Genomic DNA, 17,774 nt, shown 5'->3' on the forward strand with positions numbered 1-17,774 from the left:
GTTTAAAATGCTATTTACCCAATGAGACAGAGAAAATTACTGAGTGATAGAATGTACATCTTCTTCTAATTCAACAAGCCTAAGATAATGCAGGGATTGACACCCAAAGGTTCCCACTGAAGCAGTCCCTACTGCATTTAGTATTAAGGCTGTTAAAAGCACTGACTAGCCTCTAATGTCCCAATTCTGAGCTGATGTGAAACTCCAGCCATTAACTGTTTTCAGATTTGGTACCAAGAGCAACAAGAAAAACTATCTTCTCAATTTCTAGCCGTTAACACAGAGAACAATGAGAAGACAACTTGAGATGCTTCTTTAGCTAGCATTTGAAGTATCAGAGAATGGCATGGGTCATCTAGGTTTAGAGTAGAAGACATGGGGAGGACATGACAACAGGAGGCATGTCTCCCCTGTGAATAAAACCTTTGAGTTTTGTAGAAACAGCTGTTCACAAGTCTGTAAGGCTTGAAATTGCAAGGTCAGACCTGCACATAAACTTGTCTTAACCTTTAAGGAGACGGAGATTTCTGGCATCTATATCTCAGCATCAAATGCCACTTTCACAGTGCCTATATTCATTCCTGCACTTAATCTTGTGAGATATATGCTATGAATCAATAAGATTAGTTGTTTAAACTCTGCCTGCTGAAGCCCAACTTGATATGGTTTTGTGAAAAGCAAAAAGCAGAAAAGTTTAAGGAGAAGCCAACAATCTGGAGATGATCAGTATTAAGAAAGTAACAGAATCAACCTCAAGGGAGGAGGAGGGAAGGGTGGTGTTGAGAAATCTTCTAATATCATGTGAAAGAACAGTAAAAAAACGTGCTGTTACACAGTGAGCCAAAAACAGTGCCCATGCAACCTCCATGTTCAAGAGAACTCATCGCAAACAAAGTAAATGCACCAGTGGCACAGTACCTGCTGCTTCTGCTCCTGTTTTCCTACCAACTGAGTGTCTACCTGAAGCTGTTCAATACATTTTTCAGATGTCTTCTGTCTAGTATGAATTCCTGCTGTGACTGGCCTAGGTAAGGAAAAAAGTTACTTATTTGTAATGTTCTCCAACTAACTTCAATCCAGTATTTCTCATGGAGTTGTTATTGGGATTAGAATTAAAATATTATCTTCATATTCAACGTGAAAAAAATGTTAGCAAAAGGTACGGTATTACTGGACACCTAAGACCCACTTCAAAACATCTTGTTAAAAGTAAACATGAATTTTGTTTCCTTTTAGGAACTTTTTGTCTGGTATCAGTCAGTAGGTGTTACACAGTATTTTTACAATCAACAAAAACATGCTTTTGTAGTTTGACTGACTACACTCATTTCTTACCTGTTTCCTAGGTTTCCAGTCTTTGTCTTTACCTTTGGTGGAGGAACCTCCTTCATTTGTTCTGTTTGTTCTTCTTCGACTACAGAAAAAGATCCAGGGAAAGTCCTTTCTTTTACTTGGCCGTTATCTAAACAGTAAGAAAAAGGTCAATGAAAACAATTTACTCAAGTTTTGATTTTTTAAGAATGTTTTTAAATTAAATTTGAAGAAAAAAAAAAACACCAAAAACCCACACCTATTAATCCTCAAATCTAACATCTGGGAATAATGGGAATAGCGAAACAAGAAATGGTTATTTGTGCCCCTTGCCTCAAGAGACTTGTAATGCATAGTTAATGCAGATTATTGCATGGGACATCACTAGACAGCACTGAAATTCTGTATCTGCAGACCATATGACACACACCTCAGTTCTTTAAGTATTTTCAATAGCAGTATTTGTAGGCAAAAGACCTTCTAACTGTGCATTTTCCATTCTGTTTCACAGAAGCATGCAAATTGGTCCATCTTTCCATTTAGGTTTACTGGCTATGCTCCTCAGAACAAGAAGGCCTCTGCTTCATTTAATCACTTATCTAATTAACAGCTAATCAAGACATGCTCTATAGCTCAAGTTGGTCTGTCAGTTTCAGGAAAATGCTGTTATTAGCTTATTCACACAAAACACTGTCACTGTTGTTAGAAACCACACAGTTTGCTTTTTGACACTGACACACCCAGTGCTCCTGAAGGCCTTGGCAACACACTGTCTTGCAACACAAACCACTGTAATGCCCTATCAGGTCTCAAGATTTGATCTAGTTGAGGGGGGGGGGGCAACATCTAAACCCATTCTTTTCAGTGACTTAATAGAAGTGATTTCCTGTAGAACGCTGACATTGTTGATACAAAAGTTTCTGTTTTCTTCCCTCAGCTTTTTTAGCCACATACCAAATATCTTCAGTCTAATGATGGATAAAGAAGTTATTTTTGCAACTCAGTCACCTGCCATAGACTAGAACGGCAGTGGCACAGGCTGCCCAGGGAGGTGGTTGAGTCACCATCCATGGGTGCATTTAAAACCCATTTGGATGTGGTGCTCAGAGACATGATTTAGCATAGGATTGTTAGAGTTGGGGTAGTGTGGTTAGGTTGTGGTTGGACACTATGATCTTTAAGGTCTTTTCCAACCTGAGAAATTCTACGAGTCTAGGGTGTAGTAGAAGAACTGGCGGTGGCACAGCACAGCAGGTAGGTTCCAGAAAGGGATGAAGAACCCACGCTTCCTCCTTACAGTCTCATCTGTGAGGCTCTGCTTTATCCAGTCTTCTAGATGGTCTATTTATTTATCTACAAGAAAGGTGGCAGTGGGAATGCTACAGCAAGAAAAGTGCCTCAGCACTAGAATTTCCCCCTGGTTCTTCCCAGTACAAGACAAGAACAAATGTATCCAGGCAGCTGTATAATTCACCTTTGTTTTTTGTTCTTGCTTCTTCCTGAGCATCTTTTCTGGAAAGCTGTTTTGTGGGGCCCTCAGTATGCTGAAGCAATGGCTCTGTGCTTATCCCTTTAAATAAAAATTGGAGACATTAGATGTGCTGTTGGTGCACTCCTGTTCATGTTTCAAGAACTAAAAACCCACCCCGTCCTCAAGCACACACGATCAGCTAGAAGACATTTCAAAGCCAAGTGCACTGACAAGCTTCCAGTCAGGCATTAAACTGATGCACTGAGGCTTCTGCACCTTCAAGCCTTAGTTTCTCACACTCTTTTCTCATCTTCGTATGCTATACCTATATCCTATGTTTTATTCTTCTTCCCTTAAGCGTACCTTACACTCTACCTCATATATCTTACCATTTCCAATTTAATGACCATATGTTGGTCACAAGGCCCAGTTTCTCTGTTAGTATCAGAAGCAGGATCACTGAGATTCAAAAGCTTTCCAATATACATTTTAAAACCACTTTAACAGCTATTGTAATAAACTATCATAAAAACCAGCCCTTCCTCTATGCTGCAATAATGTCTTCACCATCAAGGGCAGAAATTCAGAAGATTTGCACAGCATGCTTATATTTGAGTTTCCAGTGCTTCTCACCTACCTGAATCTGACAGCTGCAGGTGCTCTCCTGAGATTTCTGAACCGCTCTCGTTTGGCACCAGTGATGGGGAGCAGTTCTGCAGGGCAGAAGGCATTACTGAGGGAGAGGTCTCTAAGCATCCTGGGCTCTCAACTTGTGAAGAATTTTCAGGTGGCAACTGGGCAGGAGTCAAAGTAGCAGGAGAGCATGGAAGGGGTGACATCGCAGCTACTGTATGGGAAGGTATCACAGGAGAAACAGAAAAGCCTAAAAATAATTACCAGAGAAGGAAAAATAGATTAGTTTATAACAGCTGCTTTGCAGCAAATTAGAAGCCCCTGCTATGCTGGTATTGCACTACAACACTGTTGCTTTTGTGCTCCCTAATATTTTGTATGGTCAGAGTTAAATAATGAAACTGTGCTTTGTTATATGCTTTAATTGTAAAAATGTGCTTGCACCAGACATACCCACAATAACCAAATGCCAGAGAGATGCTGAATTAAAAAGAATTTACAAAGTACTTTTGAGCAAGTAAAACATGTATTTCCCCTATGCCTTCTTAAGGGCTGTATCAATTGGACAGATCAACACAATGGGAAAATATGTTTCCCCAGAGGTATAATGATGGAAGGATTAGTATGATACAAAGAGAAGGGAACTAAATTGCTTACCCATATCAGAAGATTCCAGGTTTGCAGGGGAAATCTCTACCAGGGAAAGATCCCCAGAAAGAGAACCTTCCCCAGTGGCAGTCAGCCCCTAAATGGGGTCAAAGAGAGGTGCAGCCATGCTCCACCCCTTCACACAGCTGAACTGCCTTCACCTGTGTTCCCATAGCTGACCCAGTCCTTTTCCCAGGTGCTCAATCAGTGGTTCAGGCTGTGACTCAACGATTCCCATACAAGCATGTTAGCAGGTAAGATTTAAGTATTACTGCGCATCTCTGAGGCAGCCCTTGCTGCAACAGAAGAATGTTTCCTTTTTTGGTCTGAATGAATGGTTACGCAAATTATTAGAGTGGAAAATACATAAATAGTTCCACAAAGGGACCAGAGACCCAGTCTCACTGCTTCCAGAAAAGAATCCTATTATTGGTCTTACATTGTAATTTTCTGAGGCAGCACCCAGCATTGCCCTGTGTCAGATAAGAGCAGATCCAGCTACTCCAAAGGGAACCAACACTGCCAGAACTGAGCCACTGATGATGTTGGGCATCCTCTGGGAAAGCAGATTTATGAAAGGGGAAAAAACCACTGTGCAACAGTAGCTGGGAGAGAGGACCTAAAAATGGGAAAGGCCCTGCAGACATCAAGGTCAGTAGAGGAGAGGGGCAAGAGGAGTTCCTGGCACAGACCAGAAGCCTGAAATCTGTACTTCAGAATAAGTCTGTATGGGAGATCTGTTATTAAACACAAAAGACTCCTCTTCATACACTTCCTGGTAATGAAAAGTAAAAAACTGGAGAAACAAAAACCATTTTCTGGGGTTTACAGCTTGTGCATAATTCTATGTGGAGAAATAAATGTTTTAGCCTGACTGCCAGAGGAAGAGCCTCAATCTACTGAATAAAACAACCCATGAGACATTCTTTTTCTTTAAGAAATTGCTGCATTCCACTGCTGGAGTATGAATAATGGCAGACAAGGGTGCTGTAGCATCAGGAAGGATTCCCCAAGTACCTGAGTTGTAAAACGCAATGATTTTCTGCTGCTCAGACACCAGCCTTTGCAGCTGCTCCATCTGCAGCCTCAGCGCTCTGTCCTGCTGCTCTGCAGTCTGAAAATACCATGAAGAAACAGTATCAAACTACGTTTTGGAATGCTTTTCAATCAGAAAGAATCACTGGCCTTTGGGCTTAGGGATTTATTAAGTTGTGTTTTGTACTTAATGTTGGCATTTGCATTTAAAAGCATGTCAGCAAAAATTGCAACACTCAGGTTGTGTGAAGATAAAACAGTACCTTTGTCTATACTGATTTTATGTTCTGATTGTTGCTTTTAATTAGACACAAACATATGTTAGATACGAGCCTTTTATTCTACATTATTTTTCCTATTATGAAGTACCGGATCTTTTACAGAACTGCAACTTACATTGCAAAGTCACCCTAATCTTGTTGCTATGTGTAGTTTCCCAAGACTTTGCCCAAATGAATCATTTTAACTCTAACTGTTGCATCTGGTATCACTTGATAAGCACAACATAACAAAGTAAGACACAAATTCACTTTTTATTTTCCAGCGTCTTTAAGAACTATTCCCACACTTCACACAGCCAAATACCAGACGCTACCAGAGAACAAACAATGCCCAACTGTTCGTTAAATTTAATGTTATCCTGGAAAAAAAGTTAGCAAGCTCCTTGACTCACAAGAAGGTATCTTCAGCTACAGCCCTTTTCTTTCTTTTTATTAAACAGAAACCAAAGATTAGCAAATTTCCTGTCCCTATAGACAGCATACCAAAAACATTTATTAGATTGAGACCTAACCTAGAGAAAAGGTGATGAGGGCTCCTGACTAATTTTATAAGCATCTTCTTTATAAGAGAAATAGGGAACTGGATCCCAGGGCAGTCTCAACACAACAGACTGCAGTCCTCACATACAGGGAGGTCAGATTAGCAAGAAGCTACTGCCTTGACACAGCCCAACTGCAGACCCATTGGATTACTACTGAAGAACTAGAAAGCTTTCCCAGCTCTTGTCTTCTGCATAGCTGTGATGCCAACAGTAACAAGAGAAGCCCTGAAATGAATTACGCTCACAGTAAGATGTATGATACAGCCTGGTTAGCACAAGCAGTTCTGATTTTGACATCATTAAAAAGAAAAAGTTACAATTATGATAAAACTTCAGTAGATAAATGATTGGAAACAGAAAAGTTCCTTTACAGTGCGCATCCAAAGGCACTGTATTGTTTATTACCTCCTAAGAAAAACATGCTGTGTTCATAGTGAGAGCTACAATTTGGTTACTCCCGTCAATCTCTCTGTAAGAGCAAAGAAAAAGAGCCAGAAAAAGAAAAAAAAAAAAAAAAAAGATTAAAAAAATAAATAAATGGAGGATAAGAAGAGGACTTACAGAAAGAGGAATAAAAATAGGAATACACCCCACAGTCATTACATGTGAGGCCAGAATATCCTAACTTTTAACTTTTTCTCTACATTGAAAGAGACAAAAGTAACTATCCAGCAAGGGGAGCAATGGGAAAAGTGTCTCATAGGAAATGCACTTTATGGCATGGATCCATTAAAGCAACATAATCAGACACAGAGTTATGATCCACCTCCCAAGGCCAGCCAGTACAACCTCCTACCTACAGACAGGCAGATGTATTAGCAGCCCTTTCTTCCTGAAGAGGGTCAGCAACCATGAGAAATATGCAATTATAAATTCAGTGCTTATTTAAAGCAAACTAACCTGTTCCATGCTTTTGTCAGCAGGAGCACACTGGCTCTTCCCAGGCTCTGAGGCAGGAACCAGAGGAGGAATCAATGTTTCTAGGGAATCACTTGCATCATTAATTTCAGTCTTAGTTACGCTGCAAGTCAACTTCTGAGGAAGCAAATCAGAGCTGGCCAAATAACATAATTGCCTTGCATGCAGAAAATCTTGGTCATGGCCCAAGTCATCTATTGAGTCACTATTATTGACCATCATACTACTGTGAAAAGGGGGTACTGCTTGCTGGAAGAGTCACTTGCGTTGTCAACCAAAGCTGAGGATAAAGAATTATTTTGTTAATTTATTTGTTGTTGTTGCTTTTTTAAGATGATACCATGCTTGTTAGATCATCTGCAGTCTGCTCTAACATATGGTCTTTTTCCTTAAAAGCTCCTGCTTCCACGCCCTGCTTTCTGAAATCCATGTTAGAGATATACAATAAAAACCAACACAAGCAAACAAATGTGTCATAACAACATGGTAAATCCCATAGTCTGGTATTTTTTAGTTCATTCTCTTTTATCCAAGAGATAGTCTGCATTTAGCCTGGGCTAAAAAAGCAATCTTCTTACTTCAAAAACTGTTTCATACACACACTCACATACATATACAAACACACACACATAAAACACAGCTAGGACACATGTAATATAGAAAACCAAAAAAAAAAATCACAATATTTCTGACAGCTAAAGTGGATTAGGGATATTGTTGCCTGCTCACTATTTAATTCTAAGGTCTCAGTCAAAAAACAACAACAACAAAACAAACAAAAATGAACAGATGTAAGACTCTAATTACAATTAAAAAAAAAAACAAACAAAAAACAAAAAAAAACAAACCAAACCAAACAAACAAAAAAAACAACAGAAAAAGAAGCATTTGCCAAAGTTTCTTGACTTTATCTTTCAGCAAAATCTTTAGAAAGTAGTTCAGTGTTTAAGGCAACAGGAGAAAAATAGGCACTGGGGATAATAAGAGAAAACAAGAGAACACAAACAGCATGGGGTGGAGAGGGGGGAGTTGGAAGCCTCATTAGAATGTTAATTGCTGTTTAAGAACATGATCCCAAAAACAAAACTACTACAGCTTATATCCATTTTCCATGAGACTGGTATGAGTGAGAGGGGTAGAACAAAGGATAAGGACTTGCTACTTACTTTATACGACTGGGGTAGGAAGGCCGTCTTCAGCAGCTGAAGCTAGTAAACTTCCCCATCTTGTCTGCTATGGGAGCAATTAAGGTCATTTACTCTGTAAGAAATGTGGACTCTTCAAGGGCTTCATTCTCAAGAAAATGATTTAATGCCTTCATCCTACTTTAAGTGGTTTACATAAGAAATATACACAGCCTACCAAGTTTGTGTGTAGCTAGGAAACATGATGTTTGTAGGCTTAAACTCCCTTTAGAGTAGTCTACAGTTCCACTGGAAACGTTTTAGACATCTACAACTGTAAAACAACAAAGTTCAGGCTGCCTGAGCACTAAAATGAGAACTGAACAGAATGGATCTTCAAGAGGAGTGAGAAAAAGAAAGAAGGAAAGAAAGAAAGGAAACAGGTGTAGTCACTGAAGGTACTTGCATATAGAGGTCAAATGCTGAGCAGTTAATAGCTCCCAGCTGCTAGAAGAATACTCTCAGTAGTGAGAGTATGAATTAACAGGTCACTTGCTGGGGATTGCCAGGATATTAAGCCAGTAAACAAATAGAAACTCTTGTTCACAGCCCTGGTTGCTGCAGGTCTTCTGGAGGTATTGCTTAAACAAAGCCAACAGGAGCCTCCCTCTTCTCCAGGCAACAAAGTCATTCTTCAGTAAATGTGGCCTAAGCAGTCAACAGGTGCTCCCTGTGGGGCTGGTACAGAGCACCTTGTTGGTTTCTTTGGTTAATTGTTTCTGGGGAATCTCTATTTTTATCAGATTCCCCTGCAAGTAAACTGAAATCTAACTGAAAGTGCTGACTGTTTTACCTGAATATAGAATTAAGAAGTGAACCACAAGCACTCGGGCCTGAAGGCCTCAAATGAAGTTGCTTAACTTGACTGATAGCCTTCTGAGAGCTGTCATGTGTAGCCCAGGGAAGCCCTGTTCTTAGAAGTTATTAATTGAAAATTGCCTTTCTTTTTTTCTTTATTTAAACTCTGTTACCAAGAGCGGAGCAACAGCTGTAGACATTATGCATATGGATAAACAGAATGGTGAGATATAAATCAGGGTTGGAAAGGGTTTTATTTTAAGCAGCATCATTAATTCCTGTTAACTTCTGCATGCTTGGGGAAATGTTTGACCTGAGATAATAAAAAATACACATTAACTCAAAATGTTTGTTTCTTTTACAGAACATTGAATAATTTTCAAAAATAGCTACCTAGGAATTTGGGGGTGTGGGGGATAGAGATATCAAAAATACTGGAGCAAGATCTAAGTCTTCACAACTCAGTGTTCTTCAAGAGAAAAGCAAGATCAATATCAAGTTAAACAAAATGGGAGTTTCCAGTTAGACCCTTGTCATATTTAGTTTCCATACGCATTATCAAGACTCCTTTTCCCTCTTTTCCCTATTGTTTACCAGAACACATGGGCAGAAACAGGCATCTCACATACAGGCTCTCAGATGAAGCAGAAACTCGGGTGAAAGAGAAAGCAAGGATGAAGTTAGTGCATGGCTTTTTGGAAAAAAAGAGTAAATGATGTGTAAATGTGTGACTGTGTTGTACTCTGAGCGCATTCCTGTTCGTTTAGTTTGCTAAGAAACATGTTAAATCTAAAAAGCAAGAACATCTATATAAGATTTGACACTCCTGGGCGTCTCCTGCAATGTAGAATTATAAAACAGCTATAAGACACCTAGATGCTGCATTACGCTTTCACATAATTTACATGGTTTTCAGCCACTGGAGGGAAACCTTGCACTATTTTGGGTGAGAAAAATCCCCAAACAATTCTAAGGCAGCCAATGATTTTTTTAAATGTAACAACGAAGGTTTCTTTGCACTTGAAATAAACACATGGTCCCTAAAGTAATTGTAAGGGATTCTCAGGATACTATCAGTTTCTCATAACAGGCCATGATATTAAATGTGAAATTTCAACATCAGTGAATAATCCATGAATAGCTGCATTTTGCTGTATCCTACAGTTCTACTGAACTCTGATGAAGAGACCAAACAGTTCTGGGATAAACTCAAGACTCCAAATTTGAATCAAAAAGATAGTAATAATGATTTGCAGACAGTTCCTAAAATGGAGCATTGCTTTATTTCTGAACAAGGTGATACTTCATAGCTGTCTTAAGTGACTCACAACATGACATCTCCAACTGGAATCATCACTACACCTTGAGCCAAATCCACAGCAGGGACACTTTGCCAGAGCTACAAGGGGTGTAACAGATGTGAAAGCAATAAGGTGGATGCGGCTTACACCAGCAAAACAGGCTTTCCAGTTACCAATAAGTCATGCTTCCTTTGCAAGACAGATATCCATGAGCAGTTTTATTTTGAGAGCTGGACCTTCAGCTCTTCATTAATTAAGGATATTTTAAAATCACACTGCAGTTTTCTATAGTTCAAAACTCTTCTATATACACATCCCTACCCACACATAATGCATCTCACACTGGCAACCACTACCTGGGAAACTGGCAGCATAAATCTCTCTGTAAAGAGAATTCCATAAATATGAGTTTGGTTCAGTTGATGTGGGTCATACAACACCTGGTTCTGTGGAATATTAAGATCTGTGGAAAAAAATATTGTATGTGAACATATGCTAACAACATTATCCAGTGCGTTTGTAGCTGTCAGACCTCATATCCTGCACAGCCATGGATAGTCTTTATTTCTCCTGTCAGTCCACTTGATTACTTTGGCTCCTATCCTGAGGCAGGAAGGATGTGAACTAGTCCATGTCTAACAAGATTCCTTTATGCTCCAGTTATCTGCTGGAGATAGTCAGGACTTAATCGGGCTTTATAGAGCATCCAATACTTTGTCTGTGTCTTGGGTATGTTCATTGTAGGAAGCTGCAGATGTAAGATTTGAAGGAACGTTCATTTCTGATAAGTGCATTTCCAGATATTCTTTTGTGGGGTAGAAGTCAGCAGAGAAACTAGAATGAAGATTGGCTTTGGATTTTGCTTCAAGCATCTTTACAGAAGTATGAGTGAAACTTGGATTTTGTGTGTCAGTACAGATATGGCTCTTTGTTTGCCTTAGTTTTTCTCTTTTCTCCCTTTTTCTTTAATAGATGAACAAAAATTACATAAAACTGCTGTAAACAATTCTACAATGAATCATTATTTGGGAGTAATTTTCACACAAATCTATATATTTTTACTAAAAGATAAATACATTTTAAAGTACACTAACCTACCTTAATTCATGGCATTCTTCACCAAATAACCATTACCTTCATAGAATCAGAATCACAAGGTTGGAAAGGACCTACAAGAACAATGAAATTGTTCTCCTATATTCTCCTATAATGCGATCTACTGGGAAGCCAGTGAGAGGGATTTCAGAAAAGCAAAATGTAGAACATGTGGCACTACACACTGTTATTTTCGTCTTTGTGGGACTATACTGTATCGTTAAATCAGGTCTGTGAATTGAAAATATAAACAACACTAGTCATCAAAAACCAACTCGGTCTTCAAAAAGATCTGCCCAATTAATGCAGAAATGGCTGGTGCTCTCCATATTACACAGTTTTACAAACAGCTGAACAAACTGCTCATTTCAGTCTCTTCAGTAGAGTCACAAGGAGATGATTAAGTTTGTTGACACCTCTGAAGATCATTTAGTACAGCCCTCTCCTCAAAGCAGAGTAAACTTGTGCCATGAACTGTGTTGCATTATCCTCAGAATAATCTAAATTATAAAATGTTTTCATTGGAAAATCTTCACTAGATCCCTTTATAACACAAAACACAGTGATTTTTCTCAAAGATTTGTTTGCATGTGCAGCTAGGGATTCCCTAATTTGAAATAATTCTAGGCAGTTCATGTTAAACCTGCGCTTCAAACGCCACTGACAAAACTTTCAGGCCTTAACATTCATAAAATCTCCTTAACTTGGAAATCTGATATTGTAATTCATCCTTCTGACAGTTCAGTCTGGTGTTATTCTGCTTTGCAAGTAAAATGCACTGCAAGTTTTACTGGAATAAAAAGCTAATCTTCTGAGGGAACAGACTACAGCACTTCACACAATCCTTGAAGTCTGTTTGCTACCTAGAATAAGAAACACCAACAGTGCTGTGTTATATGGCAGATAACTCCAAATGAAAACAATTTGACTAAGGATAGGGGGAAATTAACCTTCCTCTTTACCATCAAGATACCTCTACTTCTTTTGCTGGCCACCACGTGGCTGAGTGCATAGCAGCACTAAAACCAACAGATCAGTTTGCACTGAAGCAAACCCAGGTTGGATAATGGAGTACATTCAACCAAAAATTTGTTTTAAGGAACTAGTGAGAAAGGGAACTTAACTATGTTTAAAACATCCTGAGAACTCCTTGGCTAGTGGTCATATCTTTACCACCAGGTTATGTCATTCACCCAGAAAAGGTGATGTTATTTAATTCCCCTTTGTCCTGAAGGACCTGCAACTGTACAGCCAAGAGAGTCAGAGATATATGTGCAGTGTTCTTTAAGGGTGAAGCATCCTCTATATAGGGTTGTGGTTTTTTTTTTTCATTTTGTTTTTTTTTTTTTTCTTTGGAGAGGAAGGAGAGGGTGGGGAGTGGGACAAGGAAGGGGATCTGTACTTTACATGGGGTATCTACATGAGTGTATGAGCTCCTAACTCATAGGCAGTTAGTGGTGGTGAGGATACCCTGGTTACTCAGCAGAAGTTTGAAAAAAGAGATTATGAGACTCTTTCAGTGGTTTCATGAAATCATTTCCTTCTCTTTTATTACAGTATTTGAAAACAAACCAGATAGGTAAAGAGATTTGAGATGCCTTGTGAGATATTGCTGCTTTGACATTTTGCAAACTTTATCATTTTCATTGGATCAAAAACCATTATTCAAATTCAGTCTAAATCTTCAAAGCCTCAAGCATTGTCTTCATGCTGCTTTTGTTAACAAGCTCAATAACTCCTCAAATGTTCCCAATTCTAGTCAACAAAATTCCCCTGCAGGGATTAAAAGTATAGTTTTGTCTAAACAATAAAATTACTTCTATCCATTATGTGCTTAATCATTAACTATTCTTAATCACTTAATCTATCAAAAAAACCCACCAAAACCAAACATAAGTGTTTAGCCTGTTTTGTCCCACTTTTTCCCATTTTTCTACTCATCGTCAACTCTAAGCTCTCTTTGCATGTAACTGTCATTTTCTTTTCTCTACCTGCCCTTCGTACTAGCACGGCCCAAAGTGTTTTCATGTCCTTGGTCCAGTATGACTCTTTTCCAGGCCCATTAGCTTACAGTGATCTCTCTTCTAAGAAAATGAATCTACAAACAGAAAAGAAGGTGCATTAAGGAAAACTGACACTTCTACAGAAAGCTGATTAACAAGATAGTTCAGTTTTTAAGATATGTGTCAGAAAATAGATTTAGCTTTAGGTTGTCTGTACTGAGACATTACACCTTTACTTCACTCTGGACAAAGAGGACCTGCCTCCTTCTGAACTCCTTGAATGGATGAGCCCCATGATATGGAGCCATATTGGAGCAGTGCTTGGAAAGTTGCAGCCTGTGGGAAGCCCAGGCAGGATGTGTTCAGGAAGGGCGGTGCTGTGTAAGAGGGCCACCATGTAGAAAGGGGTGGAGAGTGACGAAGGATGAAGGGAAAAGAGATTCTAAGTCTTCAGGTATGAGAGATTTTGCAATGAATAAAAGAATTTTCAAGGTAATACATGAAGCCAGAATCTTAGAGATGAGGTTTCTATCTTTGTTACATTTTTTATTTGTTGAATTATCACACATTATATCATCAGTGCTATATACAACAAATGCACACATACACATTTACATATTTCTGAATCATATTCTTGCCTAAGTTATTATTCAGTGATGATAAGTAGACACGTCTTTATAACACCAGGCATTGACATTTAAGAATGTCACAGTGCACTGTAAACAAGGATGGATTACACCAGCACAAGCAGTACTCGTTTCACGTCATATCACATCAACAACATTCCTGAAGCTTTTTTTTTGGCTCCAGAGTTGGCCCTTTGCTTGGCTATGAAAGATGTGGTTACTGACCCAGAATCCTCTGTCTCCTCATCCATGAGCATAAAAAAAAGTCCAAGACAAACATCCAGCTGCATATTGCATTAATTTATTCCTGCCATAGGAACGGAATATTGCGCTTAACAGTAAATCAGTTTGCCCTCATTGCAGAAGAACTGTAGAAAACCGGTAGGAAGTTCAGAAGACAAGCAATTAGATGTCAGAGAAACTTTCTGCACATACATTAATTATAGAATCATAGAATATCCCAAATTGGACCCACAAGGGTCATTGAGTCCAACTTCTGGCTCTGTGCAAGGCTATCCCCCCCAAAAAAAGAAACAGTACTTCTGAGAGCATTGTCCAAACACTTCTTGCACTCTGGCAGACTTGGTGCCATGAGCACTGCTCTAAGGAGCCTGCTCCAGTGCTCTTTATTTTGCAGTTTTCTTTGTTTTGTTTTTTATCATTTTTTTTTTAAACATTCATTTTGATAGACGTATCTTTGTCAGCTTTGACCAGCCTCAGCCTTGGTATAAGCTTCTACAGTTCTTGATGAGCAGGTGGAGTGTAGAACCAGGCAAAGATTTATGAGATTTGACATCTAAGCCCAGTTATTCCAGTTTTTCCTGGAACCTGTTTCTTCATTTCTCTGTTAGCTTTCTTTGCCATGCTTTGCTCAAAATGTCATCCATTTAGGTTAGTATTATCTGTAGAGTAACCTGTCTACCACAAAAGTACAGTAGAGACCTACACTTAGTTAAGACTTCCAGGTATAAATAATTAATATAAACAGCAGAAATGCAAGTAGAATGAGCCTGGACATAGCCTGATTTGTTTCCTTTGTGCTTTTGAGATATTTCAGAGATGTAGGACAGACAAGACACAATAGTTTTCTTAGAAACAAGGAGAGCTCCTCTGTAAACTTCACTTTTCTGATAAGTGAGAGCACACTTTAGAAGAGGATGAATGCTCAAAGAGGTAAATAAGATTTCAGTTTTCCATGGGATGGTGTTATTCTTTATCTTAAATATTTTCCTGAAAGGAACTGTAAGTCATGGTTGCTCCCCTTGCGGTAGAGAGAAGCCCCAAAAGACTGTCTACTACAGACAAAGTGAGACTGGATTGGGTTGCTTGGCGAACAGAGTCCTTCAGAAATAATGTTGTTAAAATTGTATCATATAGTAAAAGAAGATGCATTGTCAGTCAGAACTTCACTTGTCAGTCGTGAAGTATAAGTGTCAGAATTTGTCCTTGAACCACGTTTATTGTATTTCTTGTACCTCCTGCACCAAAGGTTCTTCATTGTCTTCACAAAATAACTTCTAAACTTCACTCCAATAAATGCATAGAGTACAGGGTTCAAGCAGCAGTGTAAAAATGCTATGGTCTCAGTGGTATATTTTGCATAGGCCATTACATTATCAGAGTCACAAGATTTCTCTGTCTTACCCATATTTGCAACTGCCACGATAAGAACAGTGTTATAGGGCACCTGGCAAACTAGGAAAACAGCCACAATTAATACAATCACATTGATTGCTTTGTTTCTTTTGGAATTCTGGGCTTGTTGTAAGGACTTGACAATGAATGCATAGCAAAAAATCATGAACACGAAAGGTATAAAAAATCCAAATCCCACTTGTAGACACAGCAGCAGTGATTTCAGGACAATGCTGTCAGATGTTTTGTCAAATCTGTGATCGCAAATCATTTTGGTTTCATTACCGGAGAAGCTATAACTTTTGCTGTATATAAAAGAGGAACTGGAGATTAAAATGGCTGATGCCCACACAGCCAAACAAATCAGTTTACTGTATGCGAGCGTTCTTGCCCTGAGTTTAAATGACTTTGTTGCCTGTACAATTGCGATGTACCGGTCCACACTGATAAAGGCCAAAAGTAGCATGCCACAGCTAAAGTTGATCGCATAGATACCTCTGGCCATTTTGCAAATGAAATCGCCAAAAATCCATTTGTCAGCAGCATAATTCACTGCCCACAGCGGGAGAGTCAGCACAAAGAGTATGTCCGCTATGGCCATGTTGAGGAGGTACACATCCGTCATGGACTTGGTTCGCTCATATAACGCAAAGGTCATCACTACAAAGATGTTACCAACTAGGCCGACGATACAAATCAGTGAGTATGCAACTGGCAGAAACACTTTTGTGAAGCTCCTGACTTCAGACTTGGAACAAGGTGCTATAATTAGAGAAGCGTAGTCTGTATCAAAAGAATAATCTGTGGTACCAAAATCTGTCTGTAAAAAAAAAAAAAGAAAAAAGAAAAAAGAAAAAAGAAAAAAGAAAAAAGAAAAAAAGAAAAAAGAAAAAAAGAAAAGAGAAGAAAAGAGAAGAAAAGAGAAGAAAAGAAAAGAGAAGAAAAGAGAAGAAAAGAGAAGAAAAGAAAAGAAAAGAAAAGAAAAGGAAAGAAAAGAAAAGAAAAGAAAAGAAAAGAAAAGAAAAGAAAAGAAAAGAAAAGAAAAGAAAAGAAAAGAAAAGAANAGAAAAGAAAAGAAAAGAAAAGAAAAGAAAAGAAAAGAAAAGAAAAGAAAAGAAAAGAAAAGAAAAGAAAAGAAAAGAAAGGAAAAGAAAAGAAAAGAAAAAATCAATAGTCAACTCATCAGTGTTAATCCCTTCAGTACATGGCTTGTCTTCTAAGTACTTACAGTACTCATTTTGTTAGTGCACTTCTGAGAAGGAAATATATGTGGAGCTTCAAAATGCCTTCCAAAGATTTCTGAAAAGGAAAAAAATAAGTTGAATTGAGAAACAGCATAAGAAATATAAAGAAGCAGAAGAAACATTTGGAAACTGAATTTGCGTTCCAAGAAGAACCAGCTCACATCAGGTGTATCAATGAGACACTGAATCTCAACAAAACTCACATCTTTGCAGCACACTGCGTGGTTATGGAAGGTGGGCGGTTTGTATCAGTATCATTAAGAGCACCATCTTACATCCTTAGAGCTTATAAGTAATGGATGAGAATACATGTCCTTTAGTTCACACTCACTTCACTCCTCGGGAAATCAGAACAAATCAGATTTCAGTTTCAAGAATGCAGTATGACAGTTAAAATCAGTGTACTGAGATAGGTATAAAAGAGTACGCAGCATCTTACTATACTCCATAACAACATGTGCTGTTTTAACATCTTTTTATATGTATGTGTGTGATGAATAAATATTACTGACTCTCTTTTACAGAAGAAAAACTCCAGCATGGAGTCTTTACAGTAAGTATTCACTTGGGATGTTCAATTTGATATACCCGTCCCCCCACCCAACATCACTTATAGAAGTGCTTATCATAGTGCAGGATTTCAGTCATGTAGAGTCAAATCCATTGACTGTGATTGCAGTGAGACTCAGACTTCTCCAAATCAGACCACAGGGTGTAAAGTTTTGACTTCAGATGGATAAAATGAGGAACATGCCATTGCTGGGAGCATGCCATTGGAGGCCACTAGCACAAAGCTGGACATAACTAACTTGCTTAACCTCACACAGGAGCCCACAGGCTCTAGATCTGCAGATGCAGCTAAGATATTACAAGGAAGCTGGGAGAGGGAAAGGACCGAACAGTCTTCACTCTCCAATGGCACAGCAAGAAGCAGTTTCCATGTGACTCGAGCAGGGAGTCTGACTCATGGCAGCGGTCTTCAGATGGGTAAAAGAACATGTAGAGCAAGCTGTTTAAACATCACAGCTTCTCTGTCTTTCCTGTCTTTT

At 38.8% G+C, this 17,774-nt stretch overlaps 1 protein-coding gene across 2 annotated transcripts in view; it reads right to left on the minus strand.

Moving 5' to 3' along the window:
- Nucleotides 1–12,740: 12,740 nt before the first annotated feature.
- The window catches only part of CCR6 (C-C motif chemokine receptor 6), a 10,878-nt gene continuing 5,844 nt past the window's right edge, over nt 12,741–17,774 (minus strand). The window contains exons 3-4 of one of the 2 annotated variants that reach the window (XR_004306775.1): nt 16,710–16,780; nt 12,741–13,315 (exon numbers count right to left, since the gene is read on the minus strand). Coding sequence is in view for 1 of the 2 variants with exons in the window: in XM_032443864.1 (XP_032299755.1) it covers nt 15,216–16,301; nt 16,710–16,718 (1,095 nt within the window). In the remaining variant the exon portion in view is untranslated. Of the gene's footprint in view, nt 16,302–16,709; nt 16,781–17,774 lie in introns of both variants that reach the window. The other variant, XM_032443864.1, reaches the window with a different exon arrangement.

Source organism: Coturnix japonica, chromosome 3 (assembly GCF_001577835.2).
Source record: "Coturnix japonica isolate 7356 chromosome 3, Coturnix japonica 2.1, whole genome shotgun sequence".
Lineage (NCBI taxonomy): Eukaryota > Metazoa > Chordata > Aves > Galliformes > Phasianidae > Coturnix > Coturnix japonica.